The sequence below is a fragment of the Acartia tonsa genome, chromosome 4, assembly GCF_053477335.1.
Source record: "Acartia tonsa isolate MP-2025a chromosome 4, ASM5347733v1, whole genome shotgun sequence".
Lineage (NCBI taxonomy): Eukaryota > Metazoa > Arthropoda > Copepoda > Calanoida > Acartiidae > Acartia > Acartia tonsa.
This window is the reverse complement of record NC_137263.1, coordinates 14,663,832-14,683,407: the sequence shown is the minus strand read 5'-3', so window position 1 is coordinate 14,683,407 and position 19,576 is coordinate 14,663,832. Positions and strand designations below refer to the sequence as shown.

At 33.2% G+C, this 19,576-nt stretch overlaps 2 protein-coding genes across 2 annotated transcripts; one reads left to right on the top strand and one right to left on the bottom strand.

The window, feature by feature from the left end:
- Window positions 1-241: 241 nt before the first annotated feature.
- On the top strand, window positions 242-8,464 carry LOC145316171 (haloacid dehalogenase-like hydrolase domain-containing 5). The gene is made up of 8 exons (XM_080156503.1): window positions 242-406; window positions 1,749-2,306; window positions 2,694-2,870; window positions 4,993-5,054; window positions 5,564-5,637; window positions 6,259-6,350; window positions 6,634-6,730; window positions 7,161-8,464. The coding sequence occupies exons 1-8, from the start codon at window positions 368-370 to the stop codon at window positions 7,313-7,315; spliced, it is 1,254 nt and encodes a 417-aa protein (XP_080012629.1). The 5' UTR covers window positions 242-367; the 3' UTR covers window positions 7,316-8,464.
- Window positions 8,465-9,263: 799 nt separating this feature from the next.
- On the bottom strand, window positions 9,264-19,435 carry LOC145318239 (chymotrypsin-C-like). The gene is made up of 14 exons (XM_080159569.1): window positions 19,292-19,435; window positions 18,097-18,181; window positions 17,605-17,685; window positions 16,710-16,774; window positions 15,957-16,067; window positions 15,068-15,152; window positions 13,513-13,592; window positions 12,798-12,893; window positions 12,178-12,231; window positions 11,746-11,795; window positions 11,099-11,211; window positions 10,805-10,912; window positions 9,883-9,965; window positions 9,264-9,393 (listed from the first exon to the last, which is right to left on the bottom strand). Exons 1-14 carry the CDS (start codon window positions 19,366-19,368, stop codon window positions 9,288-9,290), a joined length of 1,194 nt encoding a protein of 397 aa, XP_080015695.1. The 5' UTR covers window positions 19,369-19,435; the 3' UTR covers window positions 9,264-9,287.
- Between the last annotated feature and the right edge of the window lie 141 nt (window positions 19,436-19,576).

The window sequence follows — 19,576 nt, the reverse complement described above, 5'->3', positions numbered from 1 at the left end:
TTAACACATGTTTATTTTTAACCTTCTTAATACCAATTTTTATATAATAAGATTATCCTATTCATCTTATTTTTGGAATTCTGATTCCCATTACAACAAGGTACAATGTAATAAATAAAGCATCTCTATAAGCAAATCCTAAAATTTAAAGTATGTCCTTTTACGGTATCCTGTATTTAAGCAATTTTGCAACAAATTTATGTACAGTTTTGTTTAGACTTACAAATTAATTTTCATTTTTTTTCAGAGTGAAGCAAGATGGGGGGATAGTGGATCTTAAAACCACCGGGGAGTAAACCGCCCCATTTCAATAAAATTTTTAACTTCTAGTCATCTCATAGCATAACAAGGAAAAATAGAAATAAGAATGGCTACCGCGGCAGTAAACAAAGTTTCAAAACTTCAGGTATGCAATTTTAATTTTCTCATGTTTGCATTCATTTTATTTTCTATTTATAAAACATTATATAATTTTTTTCTTTTACGTCAAAAGTTGCTTCATATATAAAACAAGGATGACAACATCCATAAGTAGCGAAGAACAAAAATCATGGATGGGAATAAGTACAAGTAGATTTAAAGTGTATTATAATCAATCAAGAATAGATTTATTGGAGAAAATAAACACCAAACCTTGTTTTATTAATTGTATGATGACGATTGTCAAAGTAAATTACATAAAAGATGCTCATAACAATGGGAAAAAATATTTTGATACTGATATTCCAAAATTTTAAAAAATTGGACTAAAAACACCAAAGATATAGGGAAATATGTTGAATATATAAAAATAGCCAAAAGCCTGATAAAAGGCAGTCTGACCGCCATAGTTGTTTTCTTAAAACGACAGAAAATTTAATTTTTCTATCCTTAATTTAAAAAATTAGGAAAATCAGACTATATACACCAGAGATATGGAAAAATGCATGAACAATTTTAAAAATAGCCAAAAACCTGCAAAAAGGCAGTATGGGCATAATGGTTGTTTTCTTTACCTGAGCGACGGAAAATTTAATTTTGATATCTATAACCAAAATTTTTTTTAAAATCGGACCATAAACACTGAAGATGTGGAGAAAATTATAAAAATAGCCTAAAACCTACTAAAAAGGAAGTCTGGCCGTCATGGGTGTTTTCTTTAAACGACGGGAAATTTAATTTTGATATATATAACTGAAAAAATTTTGAAAATCAGACCATAAACACTGAATATATGGAGAAAAACGTGAAAATATAAAAATAGCCTAAAACCTGCTAAAAGGACAGTCTTGCCGTCATGGTTGTTATCTTCAAACGACGGAAAATTTAATTTTGATATCTATAACTGAAAAAATTTTGAAAATCGGACCATAAACACTGAAGATATGGAGAAAAATGTGAAAAATATAAAAATAGCCTAAAACCTGCTAAAAAGCGGTCCAATAACCATTGATGTTTTATAATCAATTGTGCTCCATAATGATAGGAATGTAGTCAAAAAATTTCAGCATTCTATCTTTTAAAGGAGCTGAGTAAATCCCATTTCCCCCATAGCGTTACGGACTGACTGACTGACTGACTGACGGACAAAGTGAATTATAGAGTAGCTTCGCTACTAAAAAATTTAAGAAGGGCATTTGAATTTTGCAAATATTTACATTTTTATCCAAAATATTTCAGACATACTTTTAGAATTTTATTAGATACTAAGATTTAATTTAATGAAATATTTTTTTTTTTCAAGAAAATTAGTAATATTTGTGTTACAGGTAAAACTTCAAAATCAGCTGCGGATACCTGGAGCCACAATTAAATCAACAAGATTTGCTCATTCCGTCCCAAACTTTGGAATACTTTTTGATATTGACGGCGTAATCGTCCGAGGCCGGAGGGTGCTCCCATTTGCACCCGACGCCTTTAAGCGGCTAATTGACCCATCCACGGGAAAATTTAGAATACCCTCTGTTTTCCTGACAAACGCAGGGAACAGCCTGCGCCAGGAGAAGGCTGACAAGCTGTCTGACTGGCTGAATGTCGAGGTGACCGAGGACCAGGTAGTCATGGCGCATTCACCACTAAAAATGTTCACAGAATTCCACAGCAAGCACGTGCTGGTGACGGGCCAGGGACCTGTGGAGCACATAGCCAAGAGTCTGGGCTTCAACAACATCACCACGGTAGACCAGCTCAGACACGCCTTCCCCAACCTTGACTGTGTGGACCACAAGCGACGGCGGGCAGCTCCGTGTTCATTTGAAAAGTATTATCCTCGTATCGAGGCTGTGGTTTTTTTTGGTGAGCCAGTCCGGTGGGAAACATCATTACAGGTAAAATTTAATTCCCAAACAATTAAGTTTTTAAGCATATGTGAAATTCTGGAATAAAAGTAATAGGATGTATGTCTGTCTGTACCTAAAGATCTCTTTAACACACAAACCAAAATTTTACTTTTTTCTATTAAAACTAAAATTTAAAGGGAGTATTAATCTCACCCTCCCCTCTTGAAATGTGCCCTAGAGGCAGCTAATAACGCATCCACAGGTACTTTTATAGAAAGATGATTGAACGGTTCGTATACAAATTTCAAATAATTTTTTTTTGTTTTTACATTAGAGTGTACAAATAGACTCAACTTGGGTTTTTATCGTACTTAGTAATTTTTTTCTAATCATAATTAAAAAATTTAGCTTTAAAACTCTATTGAATTTTTTCAGCTTCTTGTGGATGTGATATTGTCAGACGGGCAACCCTCCCGAGCCCCAGACCACATCAAGCATCCCCATCTGCCCCTCCTCGCCTGTAACATGGATCTGCAATGGATGGCAGAGGCTGTCATGCCCAGATTTGGCCACGGGGCATTCCTTCTTTGCCTTGAAAACTTGTATAAAAAGGTAGATACGGCGACGCTTATACAAATGGATGTAGAATGTACGTGGATATTATGACAGTGGATAAATTGTCGTCAAGTCATTTATTGGTCAGTTCGTTCATCCAGTAGGAGAGTAGGGGATGTGGTATAAAGGGGGGATCGCTATTTTAGCCTGCTACAAGTTTAACTTATAAAATTCATTTACATGTAAGCTCCAAGTAATTATAAATCCATTCTTAAACATTTACCCCCTGTCAAAAATTGTGTCTTTATTAGGGCAACATAACTATCTAAACCCCGAACAAACATATTATGCAAATCTGAATTTTCAAAATAGCAGCTTTATTATTCATTTAGGATGATTTTACAATAAATATGAAATTTAGATGCCTCTTTTGGTTGCAAAATTCCACTGTTATTTTTTAATCAATCAGCACCAATAAAGCACAAGATCTTAAAAACAGCATTTGGGGGAAATACTGGTGAACAAACATATTATGCAAATCCAAAACAAAGCAAAAAAAAAAGGTTTTTTGGCATTTTTCTCCTCTTTTAAAGATTGATTATGATGAAATAATAATTTTTTAAGGGATTTATGCATTAATTATTATGAAATATAGTATAAGGTAGAAATTAATGATTTTTCTAAATAAGAAATGTTTAAAAAAAAAATTCGATCCCTATCACTTTAGAGGACAGCTGCTGACCCCCAGTCTTATGGATGAACCTAAATACATGTTAAAGATAAAAATTACCCTGAAAATTATACAAAAATGTTTTTTGGTGTGTTGAAAAAATCTATTTTAAAATCTTGATTTTGAGGATGATGACCTTTAAGATGCCCCTATTGGTGGTAATGGTGAGCCAAATGTTATCAAAGTGCATGTCCATGATGACAACTTATATATTAAACTATGATCCAATTTTTGTAGTTATAGCATCCTCCAGCCCAGCATTAATAAAAAAGAAAAGAATTGCAATTTTATTTACTTCAATTCATAAGGTGAATACTGTAGTTTTTAGAAGATGGTTATATTTCTTGTCGGAAGGCTCCATTGGAGGCTGATATGACTACAAAAAATGGTACATAGGTTAATAGACAAGTTGTTGTAATGGGCATGTACTTAGATAACATTTGGCTCACCATCACCACCAACAGGAGCATCTGAAAGGTCATCATCCTCAAAATCAAGATTTAAAATGAATTTTTTTGACACATAAAAAAACATTTTTGTATACTTTTCAGGGTAATTTTTATCTTTAACATGTATTTAGGTTCATCCATAAGACTGGGGGTCAGCAGCTGTCCTCTAAAGTGATAGGGATCGAATTTATTTTTTTCAATCATTTCTTATTTAGAAAAATCATTAATTTCTACCTTAAACTATATTTCATAATAATTAATGCATAAATCCCTTAAAAAATATTATTTTATCATAATCCATCTTTAAAAGAGGAGAAAAGTGCCTAAAAACCTTTTTTTTGTTGCTTTGTTTTGGATTTGCATAATATGTTTGTTCACCAGTATTACCCCCAAATGCTGTTTTTGAGATCTTGTGCTTTATTGGTGCTGATTAAATAAAAAATAACAGTGGAATTTTGTAACCAAAAGAGGCATCTACATTTCATATTTATTGTAAAATCATCCTAAATGAATAATAAAGCTGATATTTTGAAAATTCAGATTTGCATAATATGTTTGTTCGGGGTTTAGTTTTTATGTCATTTGAGTGTCGATACATCGATATAATATGAGCAGTGACCGCTTTTTAAAAGCCACATTTTGCAAGTAAATATTGTCCAACAAAATATTGTCGATATTAGGTCACTTTTTGAGTTCATACAAAACTGGTATTAATTTTATGATTTTTAATTTAATATTCTTGGAAGGAAAATTGTCTGTAATTTGATGCTATACATGATTTTTCAATATGGCTACGAACCTGTTCTAATCCACCTGATATTGATCGGTTTTGAAGACATACTTATTATTTATCATTATCATTTACTGACGTTGTTAATAGGTGTACTGTTGTATACCTATTTATATATTGATATGATATACAAAGGTTTCTTATGATTCTCAACATAGCATTGAAAATAATATATTTTTATCATATATTTATACCTTCTTTAATTTTTAGATTACTGGTAGAGATATGATATATACAGCTCTCATTGGTAAACCAAGTGAAATCACATACAGGTCAGACACACTTACAAACCAATCTATATAGGATATACGTTAATATATTGACATGGAAAAATTTGTCGCATTTTAGTTTGCTGGCCAGTTCGTTCAACCAGTAGGAAGTGAGGGATTGGGATAATGGGGGTGGATTGGGGATATCGTTATCATAGCCAGATGCAAGCATCACTTGATCAGAGTACATAAATCTGGTGTAACATTCAAGTAATAATATATCTATTTTTACAAACGCTATCTTTTAAGGAAGTCAAACTAAAATAAGCCATCCATCTAAAAAAGTTTTTTTTTCACTGAACTTTTTGAAAAATCATTATCTAAGCTTAAATTCTTTTTAAAATGATAATTAGATTTTGATATGTATCTGCCCTTTATCATATTAGGCTATAAATTTCCTAGGCTACCAGTACCCTTACATAGCCAAGACTTGGGAAACCCTAACTTCTAGGATAGCCTAAACAATTTTATAGGATTGTAATTATTTTTTGATTAAAATAAAATTTTTGCAGGCATGGTGAGCATGTTTTACAAGAACAAGCCAAGAAACTAAAAATTCCTCCAGTCAAAAATATTTACTGCATAGGTAGGTATTGACAAATTAAATTTTTTATAAACTTTTCCTTTTCGAGGATTTTTAAATTCTTTTTAGACAGTTACACGATGGTCACAATTCTTTATAGCCTCGCCAGCTTTTCCATATCTTTTTTTTGTAAGAAAGAGCACTTTAAAACGGGCATCATAACTTCATAAGCATAGACGTCCAAGAGGAGGGGGTAAACCTTGTGAATCCCACCCTTTATCCCCTCAAAAAAAAGCTTGGGCATCCTTGATCATAAGGAATTCACAGCCACGTAATATATTTCACTATTTTTAGTAAGAGTATAAAAACCTTACACCTTTACATCTAATTTTTCATTTGACATTTGTTATTAATTTTTCTCGCCTGGTACCTTTAAAGATATTAGTAATTTTGAACCTAGTAATAGTGCCTAACTTTTTATCTTTGTGACGTAACAAAAATCGAAGGATGAGATGGGTGGTGGGAAAGGAAACCCCTAAAAAAGAGATGGTTTTTTGCTACGTCACAAAGATAATAAGTTAGACACTATTACAAAGTTCGTAATTTTTCATTTGTGTAGATTTTGAAAAAGTTCTTGATTTTAAGTTTTAATCACTGTATCTCTTTAACAAATGATGTTTATAGGAGATAATATCTGTACCGACATATTTGGAGCAAACCTGTACAACAAATATTTACAAGATAGAGTCAGAGACTCGGCTCAAGCTGCTGTCCAGGTAATATATAATATGGACTTCATTTATTGGTCAGTGGATTCATCCAGTATAAGGGGAGGGGATAGTGTAATATGGGTGGATGGGAAGTATTGTTTTTTTAGCCAGCTTGGAATATTATTTTATAAGAGTTAAATGCAAAGCTCAACCACAATTAAGAGTGCACTTTTATAATAACTGGGACAAACGGGATTTAAATGCACGTATTTAAGCCTAACCAAAAAGTGCATGTGCTTTTAAAACAATTCTCGTTCTTATATTTAAATAATTTAATAATCTTTTTTAGAACAACGGTCACAACCCGCGAAGCATAGACAACTTGATAGGGGCTGTCGGAGAATTAAAGGGTGCCTCCAACTGTTATTCTGTATTGGTCGAAACAGGTATCCAATTTTATTTTGCTTTATGCTTTTAACTTTTTGAAATATAATTGTTTTTTCATAAATATCCTAAAGCTTTATATTTTCCGAGCGGTCTCTAGGTGCACTTTGGGGGAAGTCGACATTCCAATTTCAATTTGTATTTTTGGAGAGAAAAAAAATCTAAAATTTGCATTGAAGATTTCTCTCCCCCTCTCCCATTATAAGCATTTCCACTAATCTATAAGAACCTTCAGAAGAAAGATAGTCATATTGGTTCAGCGGTTAGTGAGTTCTACAGCTACACAAGGATAGACAGTCAAACATCTTATTACTTTCATGATAGATATATTTTGTTCTTTGTATTTTAGTTAAGCCCTAAGAAGAAAGAAATACGAAGTCTTTCTCTTATACAAAAAAACTTAGATTTCTTACTATGTATTATTATTCCTAGGTGTTTTCTCCAAGAGTAGTGGGTCTCCGGTGTCTCTGGACCATTCTCCCAGAGATTTCCTCCCTGTTGAGAGCAGCTATCAGGAGCCAACATTCTCTACACACAATGTTCTCCAAGCAGTTAATCTCATATTTGAACAAGAAAATTATCACTGATATGATCTGTAAGAGGGTATCATTCAAATCCACCAGAGAACCACACATAGCCATCCAGTCAGAGAGAAAAGGGACAATGGGCTGTTTATTACAATAGTCCCCGAAGTTTTGTTTTCATATTCGTTGGCTAAAAAACTTTGGGGACTTTAGTTAATTTTGATTGGTTGGTTAATTAAGTTCAGTGTTCAATCTTTTCAATATCTAATTTTAATCTAAACATGGGTCAACTTTGTCTACCATCTTTGGGGATGTACATCAATTTATCGGTTATTGTCTTATCCCTTTAAATCCTTGCAGACAGTTCAGTCCAAAGGGGAGGAGGCAATGTAGAGGTCCTTTGAATCATCACATATGTTTTCTTCTAATGAATCAATTGGAGTAATGGCAATGTGGTTCACTGGCGATTTGCCGTTTTGTGTCATGATATTTGTCCTACATACGATTAGGCCATTCTAACTTCAACCAAATTAGATATTTTATATTATTTTTAATTATTTCGCCTTTCAGCTTAAAATCCATTTTTTCCTTTTCCATTAGTTAAGTTTTTTTTAGAACTGTCCTCAGATATGAAAATAAAACTCTATCATAACTATAACTTAGCTTTTATTTCCGTTCTTCGAACAAAATAAGAAAATAAAAGGAAATAAGGAAGGGAAATCTATAAAGTAGTTGAAAGATCACATGATTAATATTTATGAAATTATATAATACATTCAGCTGTTAAAGAAATATTATTATATTATCAATTAATTATTTTGAGTTCATTAGATATTTTGTAAAACAGACATTTAAGTCCTTCTTGTTTAAGGCATGACTATTGCCTTTTTAATACAATTATAAAAAGCAACGAATTTATGAAAATGCTTATAATTTGACTGAGTCGAAACAAAAGCTATTTATTTTCAGTAGTCCTAGTTAAATTAATTTATTAAAAAAATAGTTTATAATTTAATTTAATGTGATATGTAGTATATACTAAAAAACGTTAATCCGGTGTTTTAAAAAAAATGATCATTAGATTATATGTATATTGTTGCCATAAAACTTAAATGTAATTGTACATGTAAATAAAAAGGAAAAAGCTTAATTTTAAAATTGTTGTAACATGTTATTTTGTTTCCTTGTTATGTAATATAGAATTTAAATAGATATTTTTTGTTGTTTTTTTTCAGGAAATTTAAAGATATAAGATTTGAATCTAAGGAAAGTGGAAATAAGTAATAAATATCACAGTATGGCTTCAAAACTGATTAATATCCGCTGGATTAGAATATTTAGGTTCTCAGCCATACCAAAAACCATGTATTGCATCGAACTACACACAATTTTCCACAAATATAAAAATAAAAATTAATAAAATAAAGCCAGTTTTTTTTATACCGGATATGGAGAACTTCTTTCAAAGCAATTAATATAGCACTTTTCTATTCATTTAAAAGTAATCAAGTAATAAATGAGTTTGACAGTTTTAAAATGCGAAGTATTTTATTATTTAGCGTTGTTCCGTTCATGCGTCGCGTCGGTAACGGTTAGCTCCATGATAATTTATTTTACTTTTAAAAACAAGCAGCAGTATGTATCTGTGTGTCGAAAGTTTGTGTAGTTTTCATATTGTCTAAAGTAAGGAGTTAAGATATCATTAGAATAAACTTATGTTAAGTGGCATGCAATTGCACCGGGGTTTTCCAGGGGGGTGCGTTAAAGCTTTTTGAAATGGATTGGTAATTTGGCGCGCGAAATTTTTTTTTGTACACGTCCCCCCCCCCCCCCCGTTAAGGGAGGTGTATTCACCCCTCTTTATTTTACTTGGGAGGGGGATAAGAATCCTCTGTTTTAATCATATAATTTACATAATGGCAGGCTTGTAAGAACTATAAACAAGCGGACACTTTGCGCCTAACCTTTCAATTTAGTTTTATTTTCAGATTATTAAAACAATAAAAAGATATTTTGTTGCAAATTTATTTGTTTGTCAAGGAGATCTAAAAGGTTGATACCCCAGATTATATTGTTTAGAAATCCAGGGTATATAGGCGGATATTCTCGTATACACAGTAGGAAAACCATCCAAAGCACATCTGAAATTTATAAAATTTGAAAATAAATCCATTACACCCAAAAGTAACACAGAAACAACAAATGTATAAGCAGAAAATGATGCAACTAGCTAAAATAATCCCCAATTCACATCCTTAACCCTATTCCCTCCTACTCGATGAACGAACTGACCAATAAAAGAGTTCTATATTTTCTCCTCTCATGATATCCACGTATATTCTATATCCATTACGTTCTGATGATTTTTATTTGCGAATAGTGCTTAACCGACTTACTAACACACATGACTTTGATCTACAGATGAAGCAGTTTTTAGTGTCTAATAAAAAAAATGACGTCGTAAAATACAAAAATTACCAATGGTAGGCCAGACACATTTATATTGACCAAATATACACTGGCCTATCATTGGTCATTTTTTATTGTATGACATCATTTTTTTATTAGCCACTATTAGCTGCTTCATCATTAAGATCAAGATGATAGGGAAGAGGACTCCAAAAAATTACCCTCTGCTCCAACTTGTGATGCCGATTATTGTCCACGGGTCAGAATCTGAATCTCTTGTCACTAGAGCACTTCCACTGTCTCCCTACAATTTTAGATTTTTAGATCAGATACGAAAAAAAGAAAATAAAATTTTTAAAAATATTTCTAACTAGAAGGTAAAAGGTCATGACATATTAACTATATCTGGCAAGCTCCTTTACCATCCTCTTCACCAGGACATAGGTGTGTATCTGCCAGGTAACAGGTCATGACATATTAACTATACCTGGCAAGCTCCTTTGCCATCCTCTTCACCATGACATAGCCGTGTATCTGCCAGGTAACAGGTCAGGACATATTGACTGTACCTGGCAAGCTCCTTTACTATCCTCTCCACCAGGACATAGCTGTGTATCTGCCAGGTGACAGGTCGTGGCATATTAACTCTACCTGACAAGCTCCTTTACCATCCTCTCCACCAGCACACAGCCGTGTATCTGCCAGGTAACAGGTCAGGACATATTTACTATAACTGGCAAGCTCCTTTACCATCCTCTCCTTCAGCACATAACTGTGTATCTGCCAGGTGACAGGTCATGACATAGTAACTATATCTGGCAAGCTCCTTTACCATCCTCTCTACCAGCACATAGCTGTGTATCTGCCAGGTGACAGGTCATAGCATTTTAACTCTACCTGACAAGCTCCTTTACCATCCTCTCCACCAGCACATAGCTGTGTATCTGCCAGGTGACAGGTCGTGACATATTAACTATAACTGGCAAGCTCCTTTACCATCCTCTCCTCTAGCACATAGCTGTGTATCTGCCAGGTGACAGGTCATGACATATTAACTATAACTGGCAAGCTCCTTTACCATCCTCTCCTCCAGCACATAACTGTGTATCTGCCAGGTGACAGGTCATGACAAAGTAACTATACCTGGCAAGCTCCTTTACCATCCTCTCCTCCAGCACATAGCTGTGTATCTGCCAGGTGACAGGTCTGTACTGCCAGCCTCACAAGAATGTTTAGTCCAACACTGCACACCTGGTATAATTTTTCTGTTACTTTAATAAAAGTATTACGAAGTATATTGTATAAATTCATATTATAAATTTTATATATTCGTTTGACATAATTTACTTTAAGTTACAGTTAATTATGTGCGAAAATCTGTGGTAATATAGCAGCTTCGCTACTAATAAAGAATTTTAATGAGAAAAAAATACTTACATTAGAGCAAACTTCTCTGTTAACAATGGGTAGTCGGATCTTTTTAAGAATATCTGAAACCTTTCCATTTGGCCAGCTGGTTCTACCCCAACCAGACAACATAGAGTAACCTTCTATAAAAAAAATACTACTTCACACAGGGATCTTAGGGATAAGACAATGGGCGATACGTTGATGTTTATCCCCAATGATGATGAAATAATTACCTCTTTAAAAGATTTTAATTATTGGTTGAAAAATTTTACTGATTTGGAACCAACCAATCACAATTCATTAAGTGCACACAAAGTTTTTGATCCAACGAATAAGATAATGTGGTTATACAACTTTATGCACCAGTACAATTTACAGTCCAATCTCCCCTCCCTCCCTGCAAATACACAACACTACAACGATTCCCTTGTTTTATTTCTATGAAGAAAAATTTTTTCTGTGGTAGCGGTGTTAAGTTCTAAACTCGTCTTTGAAACAATCTTAGTTGTTGAACTTTCTTTGGCCTTACTTATTCTAAAATAATCTAAGGGAATCATCATATATGCAATATTTAACATAAAAATAGATTTGGGGGGCTTTTTAAATGCAAAACATTTTATTATTGTATTAGTTGGATTAAGACTTTAAAATTTATATGAAACTGTAAATATTACCCTGATGTACTTGATTTAGAGTTGGTATACAAACTGGATAAATCACTCCTCTGAAGAGGGAAAATAAGTATAAAAATACACAAAAAAAATCAGGTAAAAAAGTAATCATCACTTACTTATGCTAAGGAAATTTAAATCACAAAACCTTAACTTATATCGTTTCGAATTAAGAATGCCTATTTGTTGTTTGAAATATGGTATATTACTTTGTTAAACAAATGTTCTGATTATTTATATATTGTTGCTTCGCCCCAAGTGAGAGGTAACCCAAATATTATATTTATAAATTTGTTTGTCAGCAGAGGGTATTTTATTTGTGAGGGAGTGGACTACTAAAATAGAGTTTAAAACTAGCGAAATCCAAAGTTATGGAGTACGGTTAGATGGTCAGACGGACGGACATGGTTATACTTTGTAAAAAAACATACATACTTAGAGCAGGGGAGACTGTTCTTCACCTTAATAACAGCTATATCATTCAAATATCTAAAAATGAATACATTGGTGTAAATATAAGACTATCAATTTCTAAAAAACAACGGTGACAACACTAATGAGTTCATATCTAAACTAGGACGACAACATCCATAAGCAGGGAAGCACTGAATTATTCATGGACTGACATAATGAATTAAAGAGAAGATGTTCAGTTAATAAATATGTAAATTTATAGAAATCACGAAACCTTTCTGAAATAGTAATGACATATATGTCTTTTAATGCATGCCCAACAGACTGACGGACAAAGAAAATTATGTACTTGATTCTCAGTGATCTACAGACACACAGTCCAAGTAAGTTATAAACTAGGTGCAAACTTAAAAGTCGATATTTCCTTAAATTGAACTGACTTACATGACAAAGCCCAATTGTGTTAAAAATCATCCATGTGACGTCATAAAAAATGAGGTATTATCCATCTCATTTTTAGGGGTTTTCTTTCCTCTCATCTTCCTCATTTTTATGACGTCATATGGATCATTTTTGAAACAATTTGGGCTTTGTCACGGACATTTGAAATTATAAGGTAGCTTCGCTACTAAAATCCTAACCTGAAAATTTTAGGACCATCTATGCCTATGGAGTAAGCTGGATCTTTATATTCGGGATGAATAATTATCTCCTCAACATCAAGTCTAACTTCATTTCTATAAAATAAGCATGGATTCGAAACCGATTAATATCCGCTGGATTAGAACCGGTTCTCAGCCAAACTAAAAAATCTTGTATAGCATCGAATTACTGACAATTTTCCACGAATGTTGAAATAAAAGTCATAAAATCCAAACCTTCGGCCCTTCTTGGCTAATAAAACAGGTTCTAATTTTAATATCCGCGGAAAGTTGTCTAATATACACTATGATAAATAACTGTCAATCTTAACATAAATCTAAAACTTCACCAGGACCAATACAAATCTTTTCTGACAGTCAAGTGGTGAAAAGATAACTTTCTTTTTACACACAATCACAAAGATCCCTTTGGAACTAATATTATACGCTCCCCCCTCCTTCACACACACAGAAACAATCAGAATACAAGGTAAGTTTCTCTAAAATAAGAGTCAAGTCATAATTTAAATCTGACGAAGCTGTTCATATTGCCTATAAAAAATGACGTCATACAATTGAAATGACCAAAACACAGACTAAATTACCAATGACAGGCCAATATACATTTTAATTGACTAAAGGTAGGCTAGTCTGACGCCATTTTTGTGAGCACCAAAAAAAGCTTCAAATCTGACCAATAAAATACATGCATTACCTGTCCAGAGGCGAGGGTTCACTGAGAAACATCTTATGAGCGCCACAAGCTATGCGCACTGTTGATACATCCTTCACTCCCTGATTTACAATTTAAGATAAAAAACTGTTGTCTTTATTTTTTTTAGATATAGTGTTATAAAATATTTTTGCATTTACTTTCCTCACCCCCTCTTGTAAAATTTTAATTATCACAATAAAGGTACTAAGAAAGAGAGGTAATGTCTGATTGAGCCAATAAATGAATCGCATCGGAGCATACATGAAATCTCATTGGTTGAATTAAACTGAAGTTTTCAAGTTTTTTCATTAGAGTTAACTAGAGCTGTTCTTTCAACTTTTACTCGAATCAAGTCCATCACATGAAGTACTGCCTTCATATTGTTGTTTCACATCTATGTTTTATCTGTGCATTAATAATAAATATGCTTCATCTATTGCAATCGTTGTAAAATAATAAAAATCACTTTATGAATTTAAGTTAATAAAATTATATTTTTTTCTTGAGTTTCTATTAAAACAAAAAAATAATATCTCGGACTTCAAATGTACATGATTTATCATCTTTAATTCGTAATTCGTATCTATTATAAACATTTAAAATACATAAATTCATAATTTGTTTGATGTTTACCTCGAAATAAATTATATAAAAATAAAATAACAACAAATAGCAATACAACAGTACGTTCGTTACGTTTTCAACAGGACCTAGCGTTGTACTGTGTATACACTGTACACACATGTGTAAGAGGAAAGGGCATATTTTTTTCATTTTGTTCATATTAAGAGTCAGCTGTAAATAGTCGCATTTCTTAAGATAAAGCTTTTCTCACGTAAATTATATCGTGTTAAAATTTATTTTCTAGTATAGTGTAAAGCATATTACAAATCCTTTAATAAGTTAGCTATGAATTGTTGAATTCCTTAATATAAAGTAAGCTTTCTAGAAATTATATATTTTAAAGTTTTTTGTCAGCTGAAGGAGTTCCTTTGTCAGATTTACGAAAAAGGGGTTCACACTATAGTTCTTCTCTCCTATTTCTATTATTACCACAATGAAACATCATAATTTCAGCCTTAAATAAATTCAATATGTAAATGGAAAGGGAATAATTGTCGTCAATTTAGCTTGCTAACATTTATTGGTCAGTTCGTTCATCCATTTGAAAGAGCGGGGGTCTTTATTTTGCATGCTACAAGTTTCACTTTAGTAGAAAACATAATAATTTTCGTTGATCAATAGCATTATACTGCAAGCTGTTGCTACCAATGACATAGCAGCAATAAGTAATATTTTTAACATCTTTAGTATGATGTGGTGTGGAAAAGAATAAAAAATTATTGTCTAGCATGACATCGAAACCGATCAATATATTTGCTGGATTAGAACCGGATCTCAGCCATACTAAAAAATTATGTATCGTGTCGTATTATAGAAAATTTTCCACGAATATTAAAATAAAGCCTCGGGGATACAAAACTGGTTTTCATTTGATATCCGCGGAAACCTGTCTATAATGCGATGCGATAAATAACTACAGTACACACTGTACCTGTACACAATGTGCAGCTGTAACAATCACTGGTGGATTACAATTTAGTAAGGCAGCTCCACACCCTCGCCATCTGTTATCAGACCTAATAACAAGTGGATTACAATTTAGTAAGGCAGCTCCACACTAAGAGATATAAGTTTTCCGGAATTTTAATGTAGGGAGTAGATTTGAAATCTGCATCAAATTTTAAGGATTTTTTATAAAATTCGTTTTTTGTAAAATTCTTTATCTAAAAGCGAAAATACATTTTAAGTTAATTAATTTTGACCAATAGGATAGGTGGATTTAAAACTACCTGCGCTCTAATTGGTTGAATGATGTACGACATCCAATCAGAGCGCAGATTTTTTAAATCCACCAATCACAGATGCCAAAATTAATTAACTTTATTTGTATTTCCGCTTTTAGATAAAGAATTATACAAAAAACGAATTTTATAAAAAATCCTTAAAATTTGATGCAGATTTCAAATCTACTCCCTACATTACAATTCCAGAAAACTTATATCTCTTACTCCACACCCTGGCCATCTGTTATGCTTGATAAACACACTGAGGGAAAGCACCGGAGAGGAACATAAATATTTAAAAATCACGCAGGATATTAATGGATAGAAAACAAGGGATATAGAGTAGCACTACTACTTATTTTAATTCAACCTCATTAATGGATATAGAATATACGTGGATATAATGACAGGGGAAAATAGTCGTCAATGTAGGTTGGAACAAGGACATCATTTATTGGTTAGTATGTTCATCCAGTATAAGGTTAGGGGATGGTGTAAAGGGGGGTAGGGGATCATAAATTTATCTAGCTAAAAGTTTCATTTTATTAGAGTACAAGATAATCTGGTGTAAGATCCAAGTAATAATAAATCCGTTACCTCATTATGGCACACATCCAAGGAAACTCATTTTCTATTGCTTCTTCTCCCCCAATAATTCTGCTGATGGACTGTCGACCACAGTAGGTGTAATTGTGTAGAGTGTGCGACCTAAAATGGATATAGAATATACGGGGAAATTATGACAGGAGAAAAATTGTCGTCAATTTAGGTTGCTAACATGGACATCACTTATTTGTCAGTTCGTTCATTCTGTAGGATAAGAATTGAGGGGTATATTCCCTTTCGTAACATCGCCTATTTCTAGCCCATGCGGGGGGCTCTAACCCTGCGGGGCCAGTTACCTAACCCTGTGGGGCAATCACCTAACCCAATTTAACCTAAAGGAACCTAAAATAATCTATAAAAAGCCATTTTAAAAATACGACAAATCGACCATTATTATGCGATGTTACGAAAGGGAATATTCCCGATCAAAGTAATAATAAATCCATTGCAACCTAATAAATACATGTTTCTCTGTTAAATAATATATAGAAGGATTGTACTGTTATTCTCTTTATTTAATTTATACCTGGGATGTATCTGTCCAGCAGGCAAGAACAACAGGGTGGTCCATCTGTTATTCTCTATATTTAATTTATACCTCGGATGTATTCATCAAGCAGGCAAGGGACAACAGGGTGATCCATCTGTTATTCTCTTTATTTAATTTATACCTGGGATGTATCCTCCCAGCAGGCAAGGGACAACAGGGTGGTCCATCTGTTATTCTCTTTATTTAATTTATACCTGGGATGTATCCGTCCAGCAGGCAAGGGACAACAAGGTGGTCCATCTGTTACTCGCTTAATTTCCTTCACAAGAAAAAAAAATTATTTTTTAGGGTATAGTCCCTTTCGTGGCAACGAACCTTAAGTGGTGATTCTTCGTATTTTTCACAGTAGCTTTTCTCCTATTTCTAACCCCTGCGGGTGGCTCTAATCCTGCGGGGCCAATTGTCTAACCCTGTGGGACAATCACCTAACCCAATATAGCCTAACGTAATCTAAATTAACCTATAAAAAGCCATTTTAAAAATACGAAGAATTGCCCCTTAAAGCGGTTGCCACGGAAAGGACTATTCCCATTTTTTATTGAACAAGTACATTTATGTTCAAAAGTTAGGGACATAAAACCTTGTTTATGAGTAGCTGCGCTTCTAAAGGTTAATGCTCTTATTTAATCAAAAGATCAAGACAATTAGAAATAAATACTAGTCATGAAACTTTTAAAGTATTTTTTCTAGCTGGACATTTTTTGAATAACATTTAAATTTGTTAAATTAAAAGATTTTTGGCAAAAACATATTTGAATTGTAAGTGTAATAAACTGATCCTTTATTTTATGCTTTGAAAATTCAAATGTTATCCATTACATTTTTGTTGTTGGTGTGCTACTTATGACTTTAATTGTCCTTGTTTATATAGCGATGCAGGGATCTTAAGGGATAAGACAATGGAAGATAAATTAATATACACCTAAAATAATGATAAACAAAATAAATCCACTATAGATGAAAAAAATAATCAAAAGTTTAAAAAAGCAACTAAAGTTTTTGAGCCAGCGGAAAAAAAAGCGATTATAAAACTTTGGGTACCAGTTTAAATTACAGTCCAATGTCACCACCCTGAAAAGAATATTGTACCTCTGTATCGCAGGGTCTACAGTTCTTGTAAAGTTTATATGATAGTTCCTCCTCAGGAACGTAATAATTGTCATCAAATTCCTAAATTATATTTTTTAAACAGAAGCTTTTATATAATCAGGGTTGGTCCGTACGCCCATAACGGTTAGCTCTTTTTATTAATTTAGACAAGTTATAATTGTCCAATCGATTTCAAACTTTGCATGATGATTTGCAATTTAAGAAGCATAGCGACTCTGTAATACTTACCAGAAAGTAAACCTTTCTGTGTGTATTACTATTTATATTTTTGTATGAGTGATAGACTGACGGACCAAGTAAATCATTAACTGTTGCTAGATATAGGAAATCCTTATTAAAAGTTCAGCTGTTTATCATTAATAGCAATCGAGAAAACAACATTTTCCCAAAAATAATACGAACTGACGGACGGACAGACAAAATGATTTATAGGGTAGCTTCGCTACTAAAAATTAATACAAAAACACCTACCTTGTATAAGTTAGTTTCATCGGAAACATAAAAGTTATAATAATCTAGATAATCAGGATCTTGTCTCGCCTCCAGTTCTGGCTCACTAAAATTTTAATAAGCTGTTAAGTAACAATCATAGCCAAATGATGGCGTCCCTGTTTGCTGTCAGGGAGGCGTCATACTAGAGACGTTTAAAATGGTACTACTGCTAACATGTCGGACGCGTGCCACTAATTATGAATGTAGAAGGATGCCTTATAGGGCAGCTTCAATAGGCCCCTGGGTGGTTTTATACTGTTTTATTTTTTTTTATTTAATCCTTGTGAAGGTTTTAGGCTTTTTTTGGCCGCTAGTTTCTATATATAGTAAAGTGCAAAACTATTAGTTCATAAAAATCCTAGAAATAGTTTTAAACTGTAAAAAATAGTTGTAAATGCACAATAAAACCATTCTTGTAATTATTTAATATTGAAAAATCATGGTTCACTTTAATTCTGCTTAATATAATGATAGATTAGCTACTCTGAGGTTATCTGTGTGGAACTTATGCATTGTTGATTAGGTAATTTAGCTTCGTTTGTCTTTTTTTGGGGGGGGGGTCCATTTTTTTATATTGGCTATATACCTTGGGGGGAGGGGGTAGAGGTATCTTTTAATAGCTAAGCTTTACTGTAAAGAAGAACCATATAAGTGTCTACGGTAATCGAGATCTTTCGCTACAAACAGCACACACAAAAGACAGACAGGCTTCCAATTACTATTTAAATAACTAGCGGCTTCGCCCCTAGCCTCTAGGGGCTTTGCCCCAAGAGGTGATAAAAAAATTATTGCGAAAATCGTAAAGGACCATGGAAATCTCCTTCAAAAAAAAAAAAAAAAAAAAAAATGGGGGGGGGGGGGATTTTTGGGTTTTTGGGGGGGTTGGGGGTGTCCCACCCCCCGAGAAAATAGCTTAAAACCACCACAGGACCAATAGGTAGATACCCTGAAGAGTAGAATCCGATCGGTTCAGTGGTTACTGAGATCTTAAGGGACAGACAGACAGACGGACAGACGGTCAGACGGACAGACGGACAGACAGACATCGTTCTACTTTGTATTATAGATTAAGGATAAACTCATTATACACTTATTTCTTCAATACAGCTGCGCTACTAATGGAGGCAGCCGTACACTTAAATTTTGCAATACAAATATTAATATATAAATTTACCTTTTTTCTCTAGAACTACATGATGCTGTGAAATAAAATTTGATTACAAGAAAGGCCACAGTTATAGCTAAATTCATACTAGGAAAAGCCCTCAAAGGACTTCAGAAACAATTGTAGAGCTAATATGATCTCTTTTATAATTCTGAAAATATAAATATTTGGCAATTTTCTCATTTCGTGGCTGGACCACCCATTTCTTCTCCATTTCCTGTTTTGTTAACCCGGGCCTTCGGTGCCTCAGGGATAACAAAACTGGTTTTAATCCAATAATTTTTGTTTTAATAT